Source organism: Otolemur garnettii, unplaced genomic scaffold, assembly GCF_000181295.1.
Source record: "Otolemur garnettii isolate 467f Iridium unplaced genomic scaffold, OtoGar3 scaffold00035, whole genome shotgun sequence".
Lineage (NCBI taxonomy): Eukaryota > Metazoa > Chordata > Mammalia > Primates > Galagidae > Otolemur > Otolemur garnettii.
The window spans coordinates 8351057-8373023 of NW_003852430.1; the positions used below are offsets into that span (position 1 = coordinate 8351057).

General features: G+C 38.5%; 1 protein-coding gene across 1 annotated transcript in view; it reads right to left on the reverse strand.

Annotated features, from left to right (window-relative positions):
* Positions 1-686: 686 nt before the first annotated feature.
* Positions 687-21967, reverse strand: part of EYS (eyes shut homolog (Drosophila)) — a 1547934-nt gene continuing 1526653 nt past the window's right edge. The window contains exons 41-42 of the mRNA XM_012805052.1: positions 5510-5671; positions 687-1870 (exon numbers count right to left, since the gene is read on the reverse strand). Of these exons, the coding sequence (XP_012660506.1) occupies positions 687-1870; positions 5510-5671 (1346 nt within the window). The remainder of the gene's footprint in view (positions 1871-5509; positions 5672-21967) is intronic.

Genomic DNA, 21967 nt, shown 5'->3' on the forward strand with positions numbered 1-21967 from the left:
ACAAGATTAAGAAACAGAAAGCAACAGTCCTCTGTTCTCTCCAGAGGCAACCATTTATAATCCTTCTAGACACGTTTTAGGATCGTTGCCTTCGTGTTTGTGACATGCATATGCAATTTTTAAAGTTACAAATACTGTATTTTCTATTGATGTCTTACAATGAAAGAAAAGGATTTAGCCTTCACTAGCCCACTCACCTCTCCTCTCTCACATCCCCTGTCTCTCTATGTTACAAGTTTTAGTTTAAGACTATATTCAAGTTTTATATTATTGCAGTCATACAAAAGATTGCAGCTGAGCATTGTAGTATCATATGGTTATATTTTCTTATATAATTTGTATTTCTCCCTTGGTTAATAACTTTTTCTTCTTAACTGTATCTATCACTAATTTATTCCCACCTAAATTTTATTTTTAAAATTTCGCAGAGGAATAAACACTGAATGAACTAATGGAGTTAAAACATAGGAATCAATATGCATACAGATAAATTAGATGTAGGAAGAACAACCAGAACCTTTTCTTCAGTTCTATTTTGTAAGTTTATCAAAAAGATGTGTTAGTGTTTAGACTATTTCAGGCAATAGCTAACAGTTTATTCCCCATAAACGGTTTACCAAAGGAATAACTGTCAGTAACTAAATCTACATACATGTTTTCTGTGTGTCAATTTAAGTAATCTAGTTTTATTCATCTCCATTGTAAACATTATATCCTTCTGATTTAATTAATTCAATTTTCTTTTTGTCTTGAAAAAACACATCTTTAATTTTGCCAACAAAACCTGTTTTAAAAATCTCTTGAGTAACGATATTCACCTTTCGACCATATTCAAAACCCCCTAGGTAACAAATACCATCGTAGTTTAGAGCAACAAACTTTTTGTGTGGGTCAATATCCTCAGAAAGAATTAGACTGTTATTTAGGTAGACCTTGATTAGAGTCTGACTTTGAGTTATAAGTACATGGTGCCATTTGTTACAACACAACGTGCCATTGCTATAGCTCATAGGCACAGAGATTTTTTCTCCTAAGTTAACTGCTATTTTCAAGGTCTGATTATAGAGACCAATTCCCAGAAAATCATTGTCTTCATTTTGAGCTTTCCCCATCCATACAATAAGGCCTTCTGTTTCAGTGGTACTGAAATTTAAGGCTACAGCAGTGAACTGAAGGTTTCTCCTTCTGTAATTTGGATCAACGTATTTAATGTAAGAATTTCCTATAAATTTTGCAGTTGAAAACGAAGTTTTCTTTTCACAATACCTTCCCACCCAACCCAAAGTACACAGACAACTGTAAGAAAATGATTGATCAGGTATACAAAGAGATTGGTGGAGACAAAGGTTATTCAAACAATACACAGACTGGTTGCATGTATTTCCAGCCCAGGCTGGCAAACATCTGCAAGAAAAAGTTGTGCCATTTACTAGACATCGACCCCCATTTCTGCACGTGTTGTATCCACAGGCTGTCCCATCACAGTCACCTACATTTGAACCACCTTTTGCTCCTAATTCAGTTAATTGTAATTCTTGATCATTTATAATAACTTCTCGTACACAACCTTGAAAACCTGTAGGTTCATTTGCTATTGCCATGGGATTTACAAGATTTAAGGATGATACTCCTCCAATGTAGAAGTCTATGTTTGTGTCCAGGGAATTCATTTTAGTGGAGACTTTTTCTGTTACATTTATCCCATCTAGATCCAGGTAGCTTTCTGCACCAACTCTTCCTGCTTTTATCACGTGCCAAGTACTTCCATTAATAATTACTTTTTGGAGAGTTTCTAGAATGATAGTTCTGTCACCAAGATTGTAGCGAAGTTGAACAAAACCATTTATTAAAGAGATACATAAAAAATCACCTGTTGGTAAAGAGAACATTAACCAGCTTAGTAACGGTAAAAAGTTTTCCATTAAAAGCATTTGCTCTTGCTGGCCAATTTGGGTAAGTTTTGGTTTTGAAGTAACAAATCTGAAGCACAATTCAAAACATAACGTGTATACATTACACATTATATCCTGTATTTTATTTTGTTCAGCAATTGGCCACATAAATTTTCCTTACTTATGGATACGTCTCACTGAATGAAAGTATTATGGTACTAAATTAAAGTGAGGTTTGCCTTAAATGATTTTAGTTAAGAGTGATGTGTGAAAATAAGTAATTTTAATGTTTTATCTTAAGACTCTGCTTTTGTTTTTGATGAGAGATTGGGGAGGTAAAGAGAGAAAAAAAAAAAGAGAGAACAGTATTAGAAACAATTCTTATACTACATGTTTTGCAAAGTTTCACCCGTGCCCTTTGGCTTCAAGTTCTATTCACAAGTACAGAAATCCCTATTCAATTGTCCATTTAAGTGTTCTGTAGGCACCACAAGCTCCAAAATTCATGTTTCAATGTGTGAACTTTGTCCCATCAACCTGGCCTCTTCTAGTCTTCCCCATCAGTGAATCAGTCCATTATCCACCTAGTTCTTTAAGCCAAAAACTGATGTGATCCTTGGAACCATCTTTTCTTCACCCAGTACATAAGTCTACTGCAAGATAGGTCCTATCAAGCAGTTCATTAGCAGCATTCTGACTTACGGACAAAGTTCTTGATTCAGTCCATCTTTCTCCTGCCACCAAAATCTCACGTGGTATTTCTCAAATGAGCATTTTTCTTGAAATTTTGAGACAGAGTCTCACTAGGTTGTCCTCAGTAGAGTGCTATGACATCACAGCTCACAGCAACCTCAAACTCGTGAACTTAAGCATTTATCTTGCCTCAGCATCCCAAGTAGCTGGGACTACAGGCGCCTGCCACAACAGCTGGCTATTTTCTTGTTACAGCTGTCATTGTTATCTAGCTGGCCCAGGCTGGGCTCAACCTGGCCAGCCTCGGTGCATGTGGCTTGTGCCATAACCACTGCACTATAGGCGCCAGCCCTCAAAATAGCATTTCAAATTACAAAATTTCTTGATTCTGTCCACTGTTCTCCTTATCTGTTGCCTCCCTCACTTTTCTTATTTTCCGTTTTTTTTCTAAACTGCACTAAAGCTAAAGTGATCTTTCCAAGTGAAAGCCTGATTCTTAGGTTACCCTTTGGTGTCATTCATTGTTGCTGGATAGGTACATAGACTCTTTCCCATAATCTATAAAGGCTCTGTAAATTCCCAGCTCCTTTCCCCTCTCTCCAATCTTACCCAGAATGTACTGTCCCCCTGGCCCTCCTCTTCACTCCAGCGACTCTGACCTTGTTAGAATCTGTTCCGTCTGTGTCCAGGCCTCTGTGTATGTTATTTTCTAGGAACTCTCCACCCCATTCTACCTCACCTAGGTCCTCCCACCCCTCCTTCAGTTTGCAGATCAAATGCTGCTTCCTCAGAGAGGTCGTCCTTGATTTCTCAAAGTAGGTCAGGCTTTTCTCTATCAGCGCTGTAGTATCAGTGGAGTTCCCTCCATGACACCTCATTTTATGATATATAGGTACGTGTGCACAGCTCTGAACACATAGGATCCAGCATCTGAAGTCGCAGTGAGACAGGAAATGTAAAGGGAACTCAACTTGCTTGGGAAAAGAGTGAGGCTCTCCAGGGTAAGATGGGCCAAGTGTCCTCCCACCGTCAGCAGGCAGCACCTTAAATACGATCCTCTGTGCGTCCGTCTTTGATCCACTGCTGCCTTTTTCTCTAGCTCGTAGGCTTCGCGGGAACAATGTCTGTGTCTGGTTTGGCCAGTTTATCCTCTGCACCTAGCAAGTGCCTGGCACATAAATTGTACTCAATACATAATTGGAATAAAGAAATATCTTTGTAGGGCTGTGGAGTCAGATGACGCAGGATGTTTCTTAAATACTAGTTTTAGTTTGGAAGCAAAACTTTTTTTTCCTTTAAAGATATGAAAAAAATTTTTTTAATTTTCTAATGAAGGAAGAAACTCATTTGCTTACTAATCTCCACCATGCATTTTGACTATGAAAACAGCATATTAACTGTGAGAGAGAAGCAGTATCAGAAGAAATACAGACTGGATTATTTAAATTTGTATACCACAAAAATCTAGAACAAGGAAACAATTGATACGGAGTTCAAAAATTTTCTAGCTCTCTGAAAGTACTTTGTGGCTGGCAAACAAACACACCAGTTCTCCTTCAGGGGATCAGGGAAGAAGCTTTTCTTGATACTGTTGTAGAGTGTTCTTATAGTAAACAGCTTACAGTGAAAAGCTACATTAGAATAAAAAACAGATCTAACAAGTGATTAGGAAAGCTTATTATCACCGGTGAAGTTTCCAAGCAGAGGAGACAGAATAGATTCTGTGAAAGAAGGGTCATTTTAACTGTGCTAGTATGTTCTGGTCTTATGAAGAATTGACGAAAAGATTTTCTCTGTAGCCATGGAAGCTAATTGGTCTTGCAGCAGTATTAGCAATTGTTTTGTTTTGTTTGTAACTATTCAGGCTTTTTATTTCAGCTGATTAGGATATGGTGCTCCAGTTATGGTTTAGTACAGATTGCCATTATAGTAAGAAAATGTAATGAACAATCCTTATGAGAAAGAGAGCTCAAATGGAACAAAGATCATACATGAATTCACCTTGGCTGTTTACTGCTCATTTAAACACAATGTAACTATATATACAAATTTCTTTGTCAGAATTCTGGAGAAAGTTATGAAAATAGAAATCAAGTATAAAGTAATAAAACCACAAAAATTAATTTTTAAGATTGGAGCATACTACTCAGATATTTTATTCCATATTTTATGATAAATAGGCACTTTTAAAGTTTTTCTAAACTTATTTTGGAACACAAATCCTGAGCTGATTTGATTGATGGGACAACTTGTGGATATTTGCAGCTGTAAATATGGATTAATCTACATGAAATCTATCAGCCATGGCTTCCTTTTCTGTATCTTTTATATGCATATTTAATCTTTTTTTTTTTTTTTTGAGGCAGAGTCTCACTATGTCACCCTTGGTAGAGTGCCATGGTGTCACAGCCCACAGCAACCTCAATCTCTTGGGCATAAGCAATTCTCTTGTCTCAGCCTCCCCAGGTAACTGGGACTATAGGCGCCTGCCACAATGCCCAGCTATTTTTTTGTTGTTGCAGCTGTCTCTGTTGTTTAGCAGGCCCAGGTTGGGTTCAAATCTACCTGCTTCATTGTATGTGGCCAGCCACTGACTGAGCTACAGGCGCTGAGCCTGCGTGTTTAGTCTATTAATAAAAGACTATCGCGCATAGCTTTAATGTCTTTTTCGATGGGATTGCTATAAAGTTGAGCATATACTATATTTGGATTTTTCTTTAATTTCAACAAACCTCTTGCTATTTTGTTAGTATTTCTATTTACACTTGTAGTGACAATAGGACATAAAGGCATCAAGTATTTACACATTTTATAGACTAGATGACTTTAAAAAACCCACTACTACGCATTACTTAATAAGACAATTAGGAATTCATTGGGATTTTTTTTTTTTTAATTTTCTGCAAGGATGCTGCAAATCTTACCTGATTGCACTTTTAAATGTTGCGCAGTGTAAAATAGGATGCCATCTGCAGCAAGAGGCTGAAATTGCAATTGAATATGCATCTTTTTACGAATAGGAAAAGAAGCAAAAGACAGCCAGGATAATTCATTACTCCTGAAAGATGGATCACTTATAGATAAAGCTGAGAGCAAGAGAGAAAGAGACAGCAGTCATTTGTTAGATTAAAATTCCTCATAAATACAATAAACTTATATAATTTTGAAATTTAAGGGTTTACCTTCTACATTGAGCCTTGGTAACTTTCTGAGTCTGTTCTAATTCCATTAGCTTTAGGCTTTTATAATGGAGCCAATTATTGAAAAGTTCAAAGAGTATTATATTTTTAATAAATGCCCCAGGTATTTCTGACACAGGTGTCTCTTGGACTAGATTTTCATAATGCTGATTTAGATTTTAAGAATATAAGGATGATTTAAAACATGGGTGTACTTCTGAAATTGTTTTGTAAATATTACTGAATCAATACATATTTATTATATGACATTCAAATGATGTAAAAGTGAAAAATTTTTTTAAAAAGGGAAATTTTATTCTTTCTCTTTCCTTAACCCCAGGAACCACTGTTAGCAGTTTATTATATATGTAACCAGACTTTTTTTTAAAATGCATATATAATTACTGTATGTATATATTTAGTACCTGATTTATATAAATGAAACCATATATAAAATATGCATTAATATCTTTCATTCAGTAATCTTTGTGAAACTTTGATATTATATTTTACCTGTTGCTTCTTTATTAATCTTATTATAGTTTTTTAAAACAAGACTTTATTTTAGTGTAGTTTAGGTTCTCAGCTAAACTCAATGAAAAGTACAGTGTTCCTAAACGCCCCCTGCCCAACACACGCACAGGCCCTTTCACCATCAACATTCTCCACCAGAGTGGTAGAAGTGTTAAAATTAAATGCACATTAGCACATGATTATCACCCCAAATCCATCATTTACATAGGGTTCATTCCTGTGAACATCTATGGATTTTGTCAAATTATTATGACATGTATCTACCGTTCAGTATCATGAAGAATAGTTTATTGCCTTAAAAATCCTCTGCGCTTGCCTATTTGACCCTCTCCCTTCTAGCAAACACTGACTGATCTTTTTACTGTATAAAAGATCAAAACTACTGTATAGTTTTGCCATTTCCAGAATATCATATGGTTAGATCATGTGGTATGATCATTTGGGCAAATACCATGAAACACAATGGCTGAATGATATAGTATGCTTTGGGGCAAACACCAAGAAACGTAATGGCTGAATCATAGGGACCACGTATGTTTAGTTTTGTAAGAAACTCCCCCATTGTCTTCCAAAACGCTTGTACCATTTTGTATTCTCATCAGTAATGAGAGTTCTTGATGTTCCACATCCCCACCAGCTTTTGGTGGAAAGAGTTTTGGATTTTAGCCATACTAAGAAGTTTCCAGTGGTATTTTATTATTTTAATTTGCAACTCTCTGATGGTACATGACATTGACCATCATCATATGCTTATTTGCCTTCCGAGTATCTTCTTTGCTTGGGGTCCATGTTCAGACCTTTATATATTTTGGATAACAATCCTCTATCAGATATATCTTTTGCAAATATTTTCTTCTAGTCTGTAGCTTGTATTCTGTTAAAAGAGTCTTTTGCAGAGAAATTTTAAATTTTAATGAATTTATAAATTCTTTCTTTCATGGTTCCTGCCTTTGGTGTTATATCTAAAAAGTCATCATTAAACTCAAAACTAATCTAGATTTTTCTTCTACATTTTCCTCAAGAAGTTTTATCATTTTGCATTTTGGTCTCTGATCCATTTTGTGTTAATTTTTGTGAGGATGTAACATGTAATTCTAGATTTTTATTTTATTATTTTTTTTTTTTAGAGACAGAGTCTCACTTTGTCACTCTCAGTAGGTGCCATGGCATCACAGCTCACAGCAACCTCCAGCTCTTGGGCTTAGGTGATTCTCCTGCCTCAGCCTCCTGAGTAGCTGAGACTACTGGCATCCACCATGATGCCCAGCTATTTTTTCATTGCAGTTTGTCCAGGGCCAGGTTCGAACCTGCCATCCTCCATATATGGGGCCAGTGCCCTACTCACTGAGCCACAGGCACTGCCCTATTTTTTATTTTTTACAAGTGGATGTACAAGTCTTCCAATATCACTTGTTGGAAAGATTATTCTTTCTCCATTGTATTGCCTTTTTTGTTGTAGATTAGATAATTTTATTTTTGAGGGCATAATCTTTTATAGAATAGATGTAGGATAATTTCCTTAGCTGTTCTCTCATTATAGAGGCCTACCTATTTCCAATTATATTCCATTTCTCCTGGTTTCCCACCCTGTCTCTCTGGCTTCATGTAGATCCCTCTTCTAAATTTTATAATTCTTCAGGGCTTTCTGAGGCCCATCTCTCTTCTTTTCTTTCCATTAGTTACCTCTCATCTAATTCCATGGCTTCAAGAAATATCTATATGATAACTCCTTATAAATTTCTGTCTGTCTACACCTCTGAGCTCCAGTTTCTTATAGCCATCTCTCACTGATAACTTGTCTTGGATATCTTAGTTATATCAAGTTTAACATGTTTGAAATTGTACTGCTAGAAAATGTTTTCCTCTCTGCCATTCTCAGATCTATAAATGGTCCCACCACCCATTCAAGTCTCTCTATAGAAACCTGATAATTATCTCAATTGCATTCTCTGAAAAATTTCCTCTATGTGTTCCAGTCTAATGCATTATTAAGTTTTGTAGACTCTATCTGCATGACATATTTCATATTTGTCCTTTCCATTTCTACTTTTCACTATCCAAATTGAGGCCACTATCATTTTTTGATTAGACCATTGCAGTATACTTCTATCTGATATTTCTTGTTTCAATTCCTTCTAATCCATTTTATATAGCTTCCAGAGGAATTTTTAAAAAGCATCAATTCATTCCCTTCTTTAAACCTTTCATGGATTTTACTTAAAATACCATGGCCTCTGAGACTTTGCATGATCTGGTCTCCTGTTAAATTCTCAACATCATCCCAGTCCACATGTCTGTTATGTACTGTTATATATATGGTTCATTGCCTAACCCCAAAGGAATACCACATTCAGTCATAGTGAGAAAGTACTAAGAGAATTAGATTTTCTAGTAGTGATGTATATTCAAAATACTGGTGCCCAGATACTATTTCAAAAACAAGTAACATTTTTACTTAGCATGCTTCAAAGATAAATTAGAGCAGGAAAAATGACTAATTTCTTTTTTTTTTTTTTTTGAGACAGAGCCTCAAGCTGTCCCCCTGGGTAGAGTGCCATGGCATCCCGCTCACAGCAACCTCCAACTCCTGGGCTCAAGCGAGTCTCTTGTCTCTGCCTCCCAAGTAGCTGGGACCACAGGCGCCCGCCACAACGCCTGGCTATTTTTTGGTTGCAGCCATCATTGTTGTTTGGCGGGTCTGGGCTGGGGATTCGAACCCGCCACCTTAGGTGTATGTGGCTGGCGTCTTAGCCGGTTGAGCTATAGGCGCCGAGCCGACTAATTTCTATATTCAATATTTCTTTCATGTATTAAAAAAAAGAAAGCAAAAAATTGAGATGGATGTACCACCTGCTTAGTCTTTGAGATATGTCCAATTATTTCTTGTATGCTGACCATTTCCTAAAAATGATCGTTTTGTAGCAGAAATAGTCCACCTGTATTTTGAAACCATAGAATTAATGTTTCTTGATTGGATATATTCTAGACTTACTCACCACTGGCAACCTTTCTGTCCTACCATAGGCAAATTTTTGTACCAACACTTTCACTGGGTTCCCAGAAGTAGAATGAAACAATTTTGGCTGACTTTCACGGATGGAACAGTAAGACAAGTAAACAGAAAATCAGTGTGGGTGGAAATAAATACATATTGGATGTTGATGCATCTTGTAGAGAAAAATAAAAGGAAAGGAGAAATTTGTGTGTTCATTTGGGATCAGGAAAGACCACACTAGGAAGGTGGTGTTTGAAAGAAAACCTCAAAGAGATGAAGAATTGAGCCATATGGATCTTTGAAAAGAGAGAGAATAACAAGAGCAAAGTCTTCTGGTATCATAAAGCTCCTGCAGTGATCAAGGGACATGAAGGAGAGCGGTGTGACTGGAAGGACATTGGAAGGACAGAGTGTTGGTAGATAATGTCAGAGAGGTTATGGGTGCTATATTGTATTTTCAAGGACTGTAAATGGTCTGAGACTTCTACCTAATGGCAAGTTAACTTACTAGCTTGAAACATTTTTGTAGGTACTAGCAAAAAATGAAATTCCAGTGTCAGAGACACAGGAGCATTTACTACAGCATTGCAGAGTATCAGCATTTTTGAGTCACTTCTGTGAGCCCCAGTTCCCTCAGGGAAATGCAAAGGGAACCAGGTAAGACATGTGCATGGGTTGCTTGGGGAGAAAATCTAAGCTTAGAGCTAAATCTTTTATGATGCACAGTGAGCATACCTGCTCTTTGTTCCAAATGAAGACAGTATCTCTGTCTTCCAAGAGTATTTTATACACAAACATACTTGAAAAGACAATCCAGAATAAAGATAGCTAGCACCTCCATTCCACAGTTATAGAAACATGAATGACCAATGGGAAATTGTATTTCTACAATGGATGGCTGTAATGTCCATCATGAAGACCTTGTCTTAAAATAGAGTGAGATGGGAAATCACTAGAAAGCTTTAACCTGAGGAGTTATGACTTAACTTTAAAATAAGTATATACATTTATCACTTTGGTTGTTGCACTTGGAATAGAGTGACAAAAGCTAGGATCTCCTCACCCAGGTTATTACTGGTAAGAAGTGATGGTGGTTCATGTCAGGAGAGTAGCCACAGAGGCAGTGAAAAGTGCTCATATTTCAAATATATTTTGAAGGCCAACTTGACAAGATTTGGTGCGAGAGCATACATGAGTAAGAAAGAGAGGAGTCAAGTGTAACTATAAGGTGGTTGTCCCAAGAAACTGGAAGGATGCTGTTGTCATTAAATGAAAGGAGAAGGACTGTGGGCGGAGAAGGTTTTTTGGAGATGATGCGAAGCTCAGGAGAGACACATGTGAGATGCATTTAAGAGTCTCAAGGGGGTAGTTGAGTAGGCTGATCTATGATCTGGAATTTAGTAACTAATAGATCAACAGAAATCACTAAGGACTATAGAAGATTTTAAAATCACTATCAATAAACTTAATATAATAGACATATACCATAGCACTTGACCTTCCCAGTACACATTCTTGTCAAAAACACAAAAAAATGTACAAATATTTACAACATACCTTAATAAGTACGAAAGGATTAATATTACATATACATTTACAGATTTGCATGGAGCTATGATTCAGAGGAAGAACAGGCTAACTTCACCCATCAGTAGCAGGTAGCACTCGGCCTTGGGAGCTCTCTTCAGGGAATAATCCCAATGGCTAAGGGAGTAAATTCTATGCTCAGAAAGGGGTGGGGTGGAGAACTCTATTATGTACCCTAACATCCCTTCAGAAGGATTCAAATGGCCTTGGTGGGTACAGATTTACAAATTAGAAAGTAAACTTTTTTTTTTTTTGAGACAGAGTCTCGCTGTGTCGCCTTGGTAGAGTGCGGTGGCATCACAGCACAGCAATCTCAAACTCTTGGGCTCAAGTGATTCTCTTGCCTCAGCCTCCCTTGTAGCTGGGACTACAATCAACTGCCACAATGCCTGACTTGTTTTTGTTGCAGTTGTCATTGTTGTTTTAGCTGACTCAGGCTGGGTTTGAACCCTCTAGCCTCGGTATATGTGGCTGGCGCTGTAACCACTGAGCTACGGTTGCCAAGCCATAAACTTTCTTATTATAGCACTTTACGTGAAAATTTCCAACACTTTGGAATGAAAATTCCAAAATGATAACAACATAGTCCTAAGTAAATTAAAATGCTAAATAGCTCAAAGGCTATTTTTGAGACCTAGCCTTTTTTTTATTTCAAAATACCCTACTTAAGGGCTGCACATAACCCAGCACCTCCCATCTCTCTCACGGGTTTGGAATTCTAGTACCTCAAAGCTTTGTGTTCAGGATTTTCAGGGCTGGGTTCGGTGGCTCATGCCTGTAATCCCAGCATTCTGGGAGGCTGAGGCGGGTGGATTGCCTGTGCTCAGGAGTTCAAGATCAGCCCAAGCAAGAGTGAGACCCTGTCTTTATGATAACTGGGCATTGTGACAGGCGCCTATAATCCCAGCTACTTGGGAGGCTGAGGCGAGAGGATCACTTGAACCCAAGAGTTTGAGGTTGCTGTGAGCTATGATGGCACATCACTCTACCTAGGGCAATAAAGTGAGACTCTGTCTCAAAAAAAAAAAGAGAAAGAGAGAGAATCTTGGTGCCCCATGGTCTTAGATAAGAAAAGGATCTGCTTATTGAAACAACACATAAATAGTTGATAGTTGATAACCTTTTATTGCTGGGTTATGATAACTTTTGTGTACTAAATTTTTACAGCTTAAGTAGAGTACTAAAAGTTCTGATGCCTTTTGGATATGAGCGGGTCTACCTATGGAAGCAGAGCCATAAGTAGGACTTCAAAGGACAGATTCTGTAAGTTGTATCATATCCACCTTCACTAAATTGGCTGCTGAACATTTCCTGTATTCATTTTGAGGCAGAATTTGGGAGAAGTCCAGGTTTCCAGTGACTCACACAAAGTTGTTCTGAGGGTGAACCATCTGTGGGAGACTTTACTAATCAATACAGATTTATTAAGAAGAAAACTCCAAACTTTTCTTTTTGGATACTGGGTTCCAGCCAATGGCTTCAGGGCTGATTTGTGTAAGGGGACTGTTTCAGAAGGGAAGTTCTCCGAGAGGAATAATAACTAATAATTCAGGTGACTGACTTCTAAATTTCACAGACTTTACTCATGGCTATCACTCTTATGCTCTTGTTTAATATAAATAGAACCGTTCAGAGAAATTAATAATATTTACGCTTCACTGTTTAATAAGTGCAGTATTAATTGGCACCAGATTAGCACAATGCAGTGATAAAAACCAGAATAGGCTGTTGAGTGAAGTGGAAGCAGCTGGATTGCAATGAGGCACCATTTGATTTATGGAATCCATAGATTTTTAAAACAGGCAATATTTTGAGTAAAGATGTTTTGGGTCTTTAAAACATTTAAGAACAGGTGACACAGAACACTAGAGGAAGTCATTTTTAATGTAAGCCAAGGATTGTTTCAGGGAGAGCACTAGTTGGTATAATATCAAAGGTCAAGGGAAAGATTCAAGGACTTGGCATGGTTAGTTAAAAGGGCTGGATTTGGCAGGGGACACTCAAGATGTCGCTCAATTTTTCCCTCTGATTGCCCTTTTGATATATGTCTGTATGATCTTCCATTCTCATTCCTGATGATATCTTGGGCAAATCCTTTAGCTCTTTGATCATGTTCAGGTCTTAGTGAAATGTTCACATTTTTTAGTACTAAGAAATTCCATTCAATCTGAATTTAAATCCTAACCTCTTGTCTAATTCTAAACTCTATCCTTTCTCCACAGCTCTACTGAGACCCAAGCTTGGAAAACCGTGGCAGGGAAGTGGTGCTGGTGCTGGTATATTTTTGTTTGGCTATTTGTCCCAGTCCTCACTCTCTTCCTTCATCTTTTACTCTTGGGCTTTCCAAGATGACTTTGGGGACCAGTGATAAGAACCCAGGGTCTTTGTTGTCTGCTGCTATTGGCAGCTCTCTCTCACCTGTCTAATTTCTTCTATCATGGCAGATACTCTTTTGCACCTTGAGTGCTTTTCAACTCTTTAATTGTACCTCTGTCCTGTAGTTCTCAGGAAGGCTGATGCATCTTGTTTGACCTTTTATGAATCCCAGTCAGCTTTTTCTCCTGTGAGAAGCCTCCAGCCTCTTTCTGCTTGAGACAACTTAACCTTTTAGTCAAGGTTCTTTCAAAGTGACTCAAGTCTGATTATCTTGGTCATGTGCACATGACTCTTACCCTGAACCAAACCATTTTCTACAGGGGCTGCCACTGAGAATTTTACATTCTCAGCAACAGTGTGTGAGAGAGCTAATTCCTTCAGCTCTGTACCAGCATTTGGCATTGTCACTATTTTTTTATTTTAGTTGTTATAATAGGTGGATGGTGATATTTTATTATCTATAAACTCTTTAGACTTCTGGGTATACATGGTATTTACTGTTCTCAGCTTTGAGACCTCAGCCTAAACTCTCAGACAATAAGATAACTTAAATTTAATAGCTTCTTGCCCATTGCACAATGATTCATATAATTTCTGACTTCAGCTAAGATTTTCCAGGAAGGAATTAAAATGCTAATCAGAATTCAAATCGAGTTTGGCACCAGTATCAGCTTGTGGCAGCTATATCTTCTGATGTGTTCCATATCTATTGGGCATGTCTGGAGAAACGGTGGTGTCTGCCAGGAATCTATTTGCATGCAAGACTTAGAAGTTTCCTAGGAGATTACTCATCTCAGAGAAGGAGTTTGCTTAGTAACGAAGTTGTCAGGTGGAAGGGCGGGGTGAATTGTGTAGGCTGCATGGTCTTTGCCAGTGAGATTGGTCTGCTCATTTTATGCACAAGTTTCTCTCGAGTTATATACACCCGAATTTAGCATGGGAAAGTAGAGGAGGCTACCGTTAAAATACCAAGGGAGTCAGAAGACTCCCTACTTATGAAGATTTGTAAGACATTGAGGTTTAAAGCACTGATTGAATCATCTTAAAACCAAGCATAACATAAAAAAGAAGTCTCCACACTTCTGCCAAAAGCCCGCAGTTGAACTCTGGCACTGATGTCTCTAGCAGTGACGGTACATTCCCCGCAGGAGGGTTGTTTGGAGGTTCCAGAAACCACCGGGTTGCGACTTGCAGCAGCAGCAGGGAGGGAAATGAGCAGGTCTGCAGGCGAGAGGAAGCTGTGAGTTCGGTTTCGAAAGGCGTGAAGTGCTCCCAGGAAGTGTGCGTCAAATAGTGAAATATGAAAATACCTAGATTACAAATATATTTCAGCAGCTCCTCCTTTCTTTTTCATCATAGTGTGTTTTTCTCATACGCATACTCTATCTTGTTTAGGTTAAAGCAGACTTCAATTTTTAGTTCATTTGTTGGGCTGTCTTTAAAGTTGCCACTGTACTACACACATATGAACATTTTTTATACCAAGTGCAGTTTTAAAAGGAAAAGGAAGCCACCACTGTTTCTCCGGTTTTCTTGCTGTTTTAATGAGGATGAAGGGTGGGTTTGGGGCTGGTATATTAAATGTACTACTATAAAAGAACCTTTTCCTTTATCAGTGTCCCTTCCTCATCTCCCAAGTCACTGATATCAAAACTTGGGATCAAATGACTGTGTCCCTGGAGTCCTGTCAGAGCTCTCTTCTCCTACAGTTTTCAAAGCTTTATGCGTACACCTGTCAGAGGAACTTCTTTAAAATAAATACAGTAGTTGACTGGTTTCCAGCAGAACAGTGGACTGGTTAATAGGATTTACCCCATCCCTGTAATGAAAACAACTAAAAATGTTAGATAAATTATTCTAAAACATCTTTTTCAATAAATTGATGATCTAGCAAAAAAGAAAAAAATGTATATGCTAAGAAAGGTGAAAAAAAAAGGAAAAGGAAACATGAGCTAAATAAGTAGAATGAGAAAGCCGGGTTTTACCTTGAGTGTATTTGCCAAATCTGCTGAGACCAACATTGGGTCTTCCACTGTTTAAGAGAATGGGGGCAAGAGAGAACTTTCGGGGGCACCTCAGGCTTAGTGGCTAATAGGAGAGCTTCTACCAAAAAACGGGACTCTAAAGGTACCTGCAGTGAAAAGCGAATTAGAAAGAAATCACTACAGGCACACGGGAGTAAGGCCATGTTACCATGAAGGCAGATTGTAGTGATGCACCTGTCAGCCAAGGCAGGCCTGGGACACCAAATGCTGCAAGAATCAAAGGAGGATCTGTCTGTAGAGGCTCCAAGGAGGTATAGCCCTGGTGGCACCTTGATTTCAGAGATAATAAATCTCTGTCATTTTAAGCCACGTAGTTTGTTTGGCAGCCCTAGAAAACTAACTGGGGTTGCACAGGAGAAAAAAAAAAGCAAGGAAAGGAGAAAGAATCATGAGAGAGGTAGCTGAAGAAATAAAGCTGGGAATTTCCCAGAATAGTTGAAATGGGTAAAACTAATCGGCTCAACTGGAAGACCTCTGAAACCTTTTTTTGTCGTCTTGCTCTCCCTGGCATCTACCTACAGAAATGCAATTCCAATATTCTGCTCACCTTTGTTTTCAGTGGCCTCTGAACTCTGGTGCCAAATCCTTTTCGCACTTTGAATACAGTGAGACAGAAACTAGTCCTCTGGGCAGTCTCAGACAATCAAGAACATTAGGCACATGGTCCACTCTTTAGTTTCGTCCCAGAGCAGAGACCCCAAATATGAGATTCCTCCTAGTTACTCTGCACTATGCCACACAGGGGCAGGGCACACGGGGATGTACGAGATGCCACAGAGTTTTCTACACCTTTCCCTGGAGTTCTCGCTTTGTCTTACAATCTGGGTGCTGCAGCTTCTCAACTAGTCACTAGCATTCTTGTGAAGTGTCCTGGTCCACACATGGATGTTAATTTGGTGTCTTCAGGAGGGCCTTTTTTTTCAATTTCAAATCGATATGAGGGTACAAATGTTTAGGTTACATCGTTTTCATTTCTAAGGTAAAGTTCAAGCTATAATTGAGCCCTTCACCCAGGGGGCATGCTGAGCACCCTCACACTGCGCACATCTCTGCTTTTAAAGCACAATTTTTTCTTCCAAATCTGAAGCTCTGCGAGATTTGTTTCTCTCATGTTTTGCAAATGTCATCACCTTCTTACCTTGGATGTGGTAACTGTTTATTTTAGCATATGTATTTAATCACTTTAAATTGAACAATTCAGCTGGGTGCACATACTTCAGTGAGTAGGGCGCCGACCACATACACTGAGGCAGGTGGGTTCCAACTTGGCCCCGGGGCCTGCCAAACAACAATGAAAACTGCAACAAACAACAATGACAAAAATAGCTGGGCGTTGTGTCGGGCGCCTGTAGTCCCAGCTACTAAGGAGGCTGAAGCAAGAGAATCCCTTAAGCCCAAGAGTTTGAGGTTGCTGTGAGCTGTGACGCCACAGCACTCTACCGAGGGCAACATAGACTCTGTCCAAAAAATAAAATAAATAAAATAAATAAAAATCGAACAATTCCTAGTAAAGGACATTTGCTAGCAAATCATCCTGTTTTCAGTGTGGTACTCGAAATTCCAAAAATAGGTTAGTTCCCAGAGCATTTTTCCTTAAGATGGACTCAAAGCACAGTCTATCTAATGCTAAGTATACAGTTCTCTATCTCCACACACTATACGCCTATGACGTTAAATGGACAATCTCTGCAGATGCTTATCAGCTTTGTTCTCAGCAAATCGCAGTGTTCTCACTTTATGCTTTCAATTTCATTTTGTTTAGTACAAAACGTGTTGACTTCAGCCACAGCTTTTCTGTTGTTCTATAGCTATTTTCTGTTCAGTTAGGAGGGAAAAATGAGACAATAATTTAAGACATTTTGTAGCATGTATTTACACATTATTTGCCTTTAGGTGCATGAATAAGTGCATATGATTTTACTCAGCTTGTAAATTTCTCCTTTAAGCTTGATCGTGATAAGAACTTATTGATAGAAAAGCTTACAGCAAACTCATGGGTTCAGCCATGCTCCTGCCTCAGCCTTCCAAGTAGCTGGGACTATAGGTGCCTGCCGTAATATTGGGCTAATTTGTCCATTTTTAGTTAGGGACAGGGTCTTGCTTTTGCTCAGGTTGGGCTTGAACTCCTGAGCTCTGGGGATCCTCCTGCCTCAGCCTGCAGAGGGCTAGGATTATAGGCATAAGCTACGACACCCAGCCTAGGGAAGAGCTGTTTTCCATTCTTAACGTTAAGTCTGAAGACTTCAACTGAAGCAATTTGACAAATTTTAGATTAACTAGGTACACACCTTATTATTGTAGCAAAAATGGAAACTAAGCATCTTTTTATTTTTGCTGGAGGCATGGATCATTGTCAAAGCCTACTGAGAGATGTGTGAATGAGCTATTGTACCTGTTGTCTAATTGGTAACAGAAGGAATGGTTAAGTAACTGATTGAAAAATAGAACCTTTCCCTTAGGCAGACTTTCCTCAGCACCAAGATGGATGACTCAGAATCACTCTGTTGTTACTTGGGTGGTTATTTTGTTCTAAATGATTTTTGGAGACCCATCAAGATGGTGTGTTGCTTAAAAATTAAGCATTCTATAAAATCACATGATTGTTTTATGATAACCAGGGACACCTGGAGATTCAAAATCAAAATCTTCTAGGATAAGGTGCTTCATTCCATGTTTTATGAATCAGAATTTGGGGTTTTGAACAGATGCCAAGTTAAACTTTTTACTTTTCACGATAAAACATCAACATTGGGCGGTGCCTATGGCTTAAGGAGTAGGGCACTGGCCCCATATACAAGAGGTAGTGGGTTCAAACCCAGCCCTGGCCAAAAACTGCAACAACAACAATATAAAAACCCCATTAATATTGTCACCTATAAATCTGGAAAATAAAGCATATGGTTATCCTTTCAATCAACAACTAGGATACCTGTATTTCTTTACTGTTTTTTTGTTTTTCTGTGTCAGAGAGAAGATGCTTGTACTTCTACAAGGACTTTGATTTTTTGTTATGCTTTGACTACTTACCAGCTGACATAATTGATATCCAAAAGCAACAGCCTAATAAAAATGTTAAATAATTCCCCTAGACAATTGACTATTATTGTAAGTAACATGTCAGATCATTGGAAAACTACTTTATTATTTAGCTTATGACATAAATATATTTATAAGCCTATAATAATATGCTGTAGACTACTGTATTGTGTATCAACAAGAAATTTCCATGTACATAATGTTTCTTCATTTTCTAGAAAATTGTCCTCAATGATAACATATACTATGTTGTTTAGTTTTTTTTTTTTTTTTTTTGAAGTTGAAACTTGCTCAATGCATTTTTATTAGAATTCAGTGCCAGGACATAGTTCTGTCTTTGGCATAGTGACTGGGATACTTTCTTTTATTAGGCAATAGTGGAGGTGCAACTTGTTGTATTTTATGTTTTACTTAGATTCCTGAAAATGCAAAACTAGTTTTATATTCAATTGCATGCCATGTTTTGGACTAGCTTTATTTTGTCTTTTTTATTGTTTCCTTCCTATCTCTTCTTTATTCTTTCTTTTTCCTTTCACTTTTCTTTTTTTTTTTTTTTTTGGAGACAGAGTCTATCTATGTCACCCTCAGTAGAGTGTTGTGGCATCACAGCTCACAGCAACCTCAAACTCTGGGGCTTAAGGGATTCTCTTGCCTCATTCTCCCAAGTAGCTGGGATACAGATGCCCGCCACGACACCCAGCTTTTTCTTGTTGTTGTTGTACTTGTTTAGCTGGCCCGGCCCAGGCGGGGCTCAAACTCGCCAGCCTAGGTGCATGTGGCTGGCACTGTAACCACTGTGCTACAGGCACCAAACCCTTTTTTTTTTTGCTTTTCTTTTCTTGTTAGAAGAACATGTTTCCTTTTTTGCCACTATCTTGGCTCTTATGTTCTTGGAAGTATCTTAATAATAAAGTCAGCCACTATGCCAGGTAAAGTGTATAGGAAAATTGATGGCTTTTTTAGAAACAGCAAACGCTTATTTGTAGAAGATTTTGTAAGACCCCATTGATTACGTGCATGTGTCATTGGGTTTTAAATCTTTAATAATCGTTACCCACTTTATGAGCCTTAATTGAGCATCTGAACGGTGCACCCTCCGCTCAGGAAGGAAGTCCTGACAATTTTTTAGTCCTGTGTTTTTCACAGCTTCTCTTCTGTTCTTAGAGGTATTTTAATAATTCAGACCTTACTTGCCATAAATTTCCTTTGCAGATGAAGGAATTTAGTCACAGATGGAAGCCCACTCTTCTACTCTTCCTGTGCTTTGCCCAAGGGCTTCTCATTCTTAGGAAAGCTCCCTCCCCTCCCATATGAGTTTATTCAAATCTAACTCATCCTGTGAAACCTTATTTAACCCCATCAGTTTTTAACACCCTTTCAGATCCCACTGGCCAGAAGTGATGTACTTATTGTGCCATTTATGTAGCAATTAAAGTATTCACTATCCTGGGATAGTTCTTACACTTTTTCTCTGAACTGTTGTTTACGTTATATACTTGTATGTGATTTTTCATAGACTTTTGCCTGGTCTCCATCCTAAATTGTTAGTTCTTTGAAAGGAGCACACTATTTCATAGTGCTTTGGGTCTGTCTATATTGCCTGAGTGGTTTCTTCACAAATATTATTTAACATTGAACAATCTGTTATGACCATATTGAGAATAAGTATTATTTTTTTCCTTAAAAAACCTTTTATTTGGTCATCTGGAAAAGTTGATGTTTACTACATTTATCAAAATAGTTGAAGAATATATACATATTTCATATAGTAAAACAGTATTTTAAGATAGAAGGTTTAAAATATTTTAACTTGGGCATCTATTAAAACTATCTCATGTTTTTAAAATGAAAGTGATCAAAATACCTATGTGGCCTTAGCCTGCATTTAACCCAAGTGTAGTGAACTTTTTTATGCTTTCTCTGTAAGAGAGAGGTAATATTTGTTCTAAATGATTATTAGAGACCTGTCAGGATGGTGTGTTGCTTAAAAATTAAGCATTCTATAAAATCACATGATTGTTTTATGATGCTGACACTATGTAAGCCTCTTTATTTCACTGATGTCTTTCTTTTCTTTTTTTTTAAACATTTTATTTATTTATTTATTTATTTGAGACAGAGCCTCGATCTGTCACCCTGTGTAGAGTGCTGCAGCATCACAGCTCACAGCAACCTCTAACTCCTGGGCTCAAGCAATTTTTCTGCCTCTGCCTCCCTAATAGCTGGGACTACAGGCACCTGCCACAATGCCCAGCTATTTTTTGGTTGCAACCATCATTGTTCTTTGGCAGGCTTGGGCTGGATTCAAACCCACCAGCTCAGGTGTATGTGGCTGGCGCCTTAGCTGCTTGAGCCATAGGTGCCAAGCCATTCTTTTTTTTCTTTTAAAACTTCCCCAAATGGTCCTTTTTAGATAGTTCTTTAAATCTTACCCTTTAAAACGTGCACATTAGAAGCTGAGTGAAAATTGTCCCAATGTACCTAGTCAGCTGCTGACTAGACCCCGTCTTGGGGAAGGGATTGCCCTAAAACTGAGTTGTTAGCCATGAGAAAGAAGATCAGACATGCCTCATCATGTCCCCCCTCCCTCCTTAGCCTTTGTGACTCATTAACAGGACTAAGACTCTGTAAGAAACACTTGCAGGTCCTCAATATACTGTGTTTCCCCAAAAATAAGACCTACCCAAAAAATAAGCCCTAGCAGGATTTCTATGCATTTGTTAAATATAAGCCCTACCCCGATAATAAGACCTAGTGATGGGCCATGTACTTCGGCATGGAGCGGTAAGGAAGACTGAAGTACCTTTTATTTGCCACAGGTCCTTTCTCCAAGCCGTTCGCACTTGCATGGGTGTGCGTGTGGTAACTGCAGTTGCAGGCATCCTACTGTGCACGTGTTAATGGCTAGGGGAAAGGAGTCCACACATCACTAGCACCAGCCCCAACAAGGTTGGCTCCCTCATCAGTTTCCAGAAGATGACTTAACTGTATTTGAATAAATATAGATTGTTGTATTATACTTAATAGAAATAAGACATCCCCTGAAAATAAGCCCTAGTGTGTCTTATTGAGAAAAAATAAATATAAGACGGTGTCTTATTTTTGAGGAAACATGGTACACAACACTTGAGCCTGAGCTTAAGTCCAGTAGTTTGTCTCTGATTAACAAACCCTTTATCTTAAGCATTCCTTTTCATGACTCCTGGTCTATTAGACAGAGCCTAATTCTTTTGCCTTCAGGGGACTGCCATGGCATCAGAGCTCACAGCAACCTAAAACTCTGGGGCTCAAGCAATTCTCTTGCCACAGCCTCTGGAATAGCTGGGACTACAGGCGCTCCACACAATGGCCAGCTATTTTTTAGAGATGCGATCTTGCTCTGGCTCAGTCTGGTCTCAAACCTGTGAGTTCAGGCAATCCACCCACTTCGGCCTCCCATTCTTCTGGGATCACAGGCATAAGTCACTGCACCCAGTCATGTACTCATTGCTTCCTGGGTGGGTCAGTTCTATTTGACTCTATCAGACTTCAAGTCAATAATTATAGCAAGAGGCAGCACCCGTAGCTCAGTTGGTAGGGTGCTGGCCACATACACTGAGGCTGGCGGGTTTGAACCCTGCCTGGACCTGC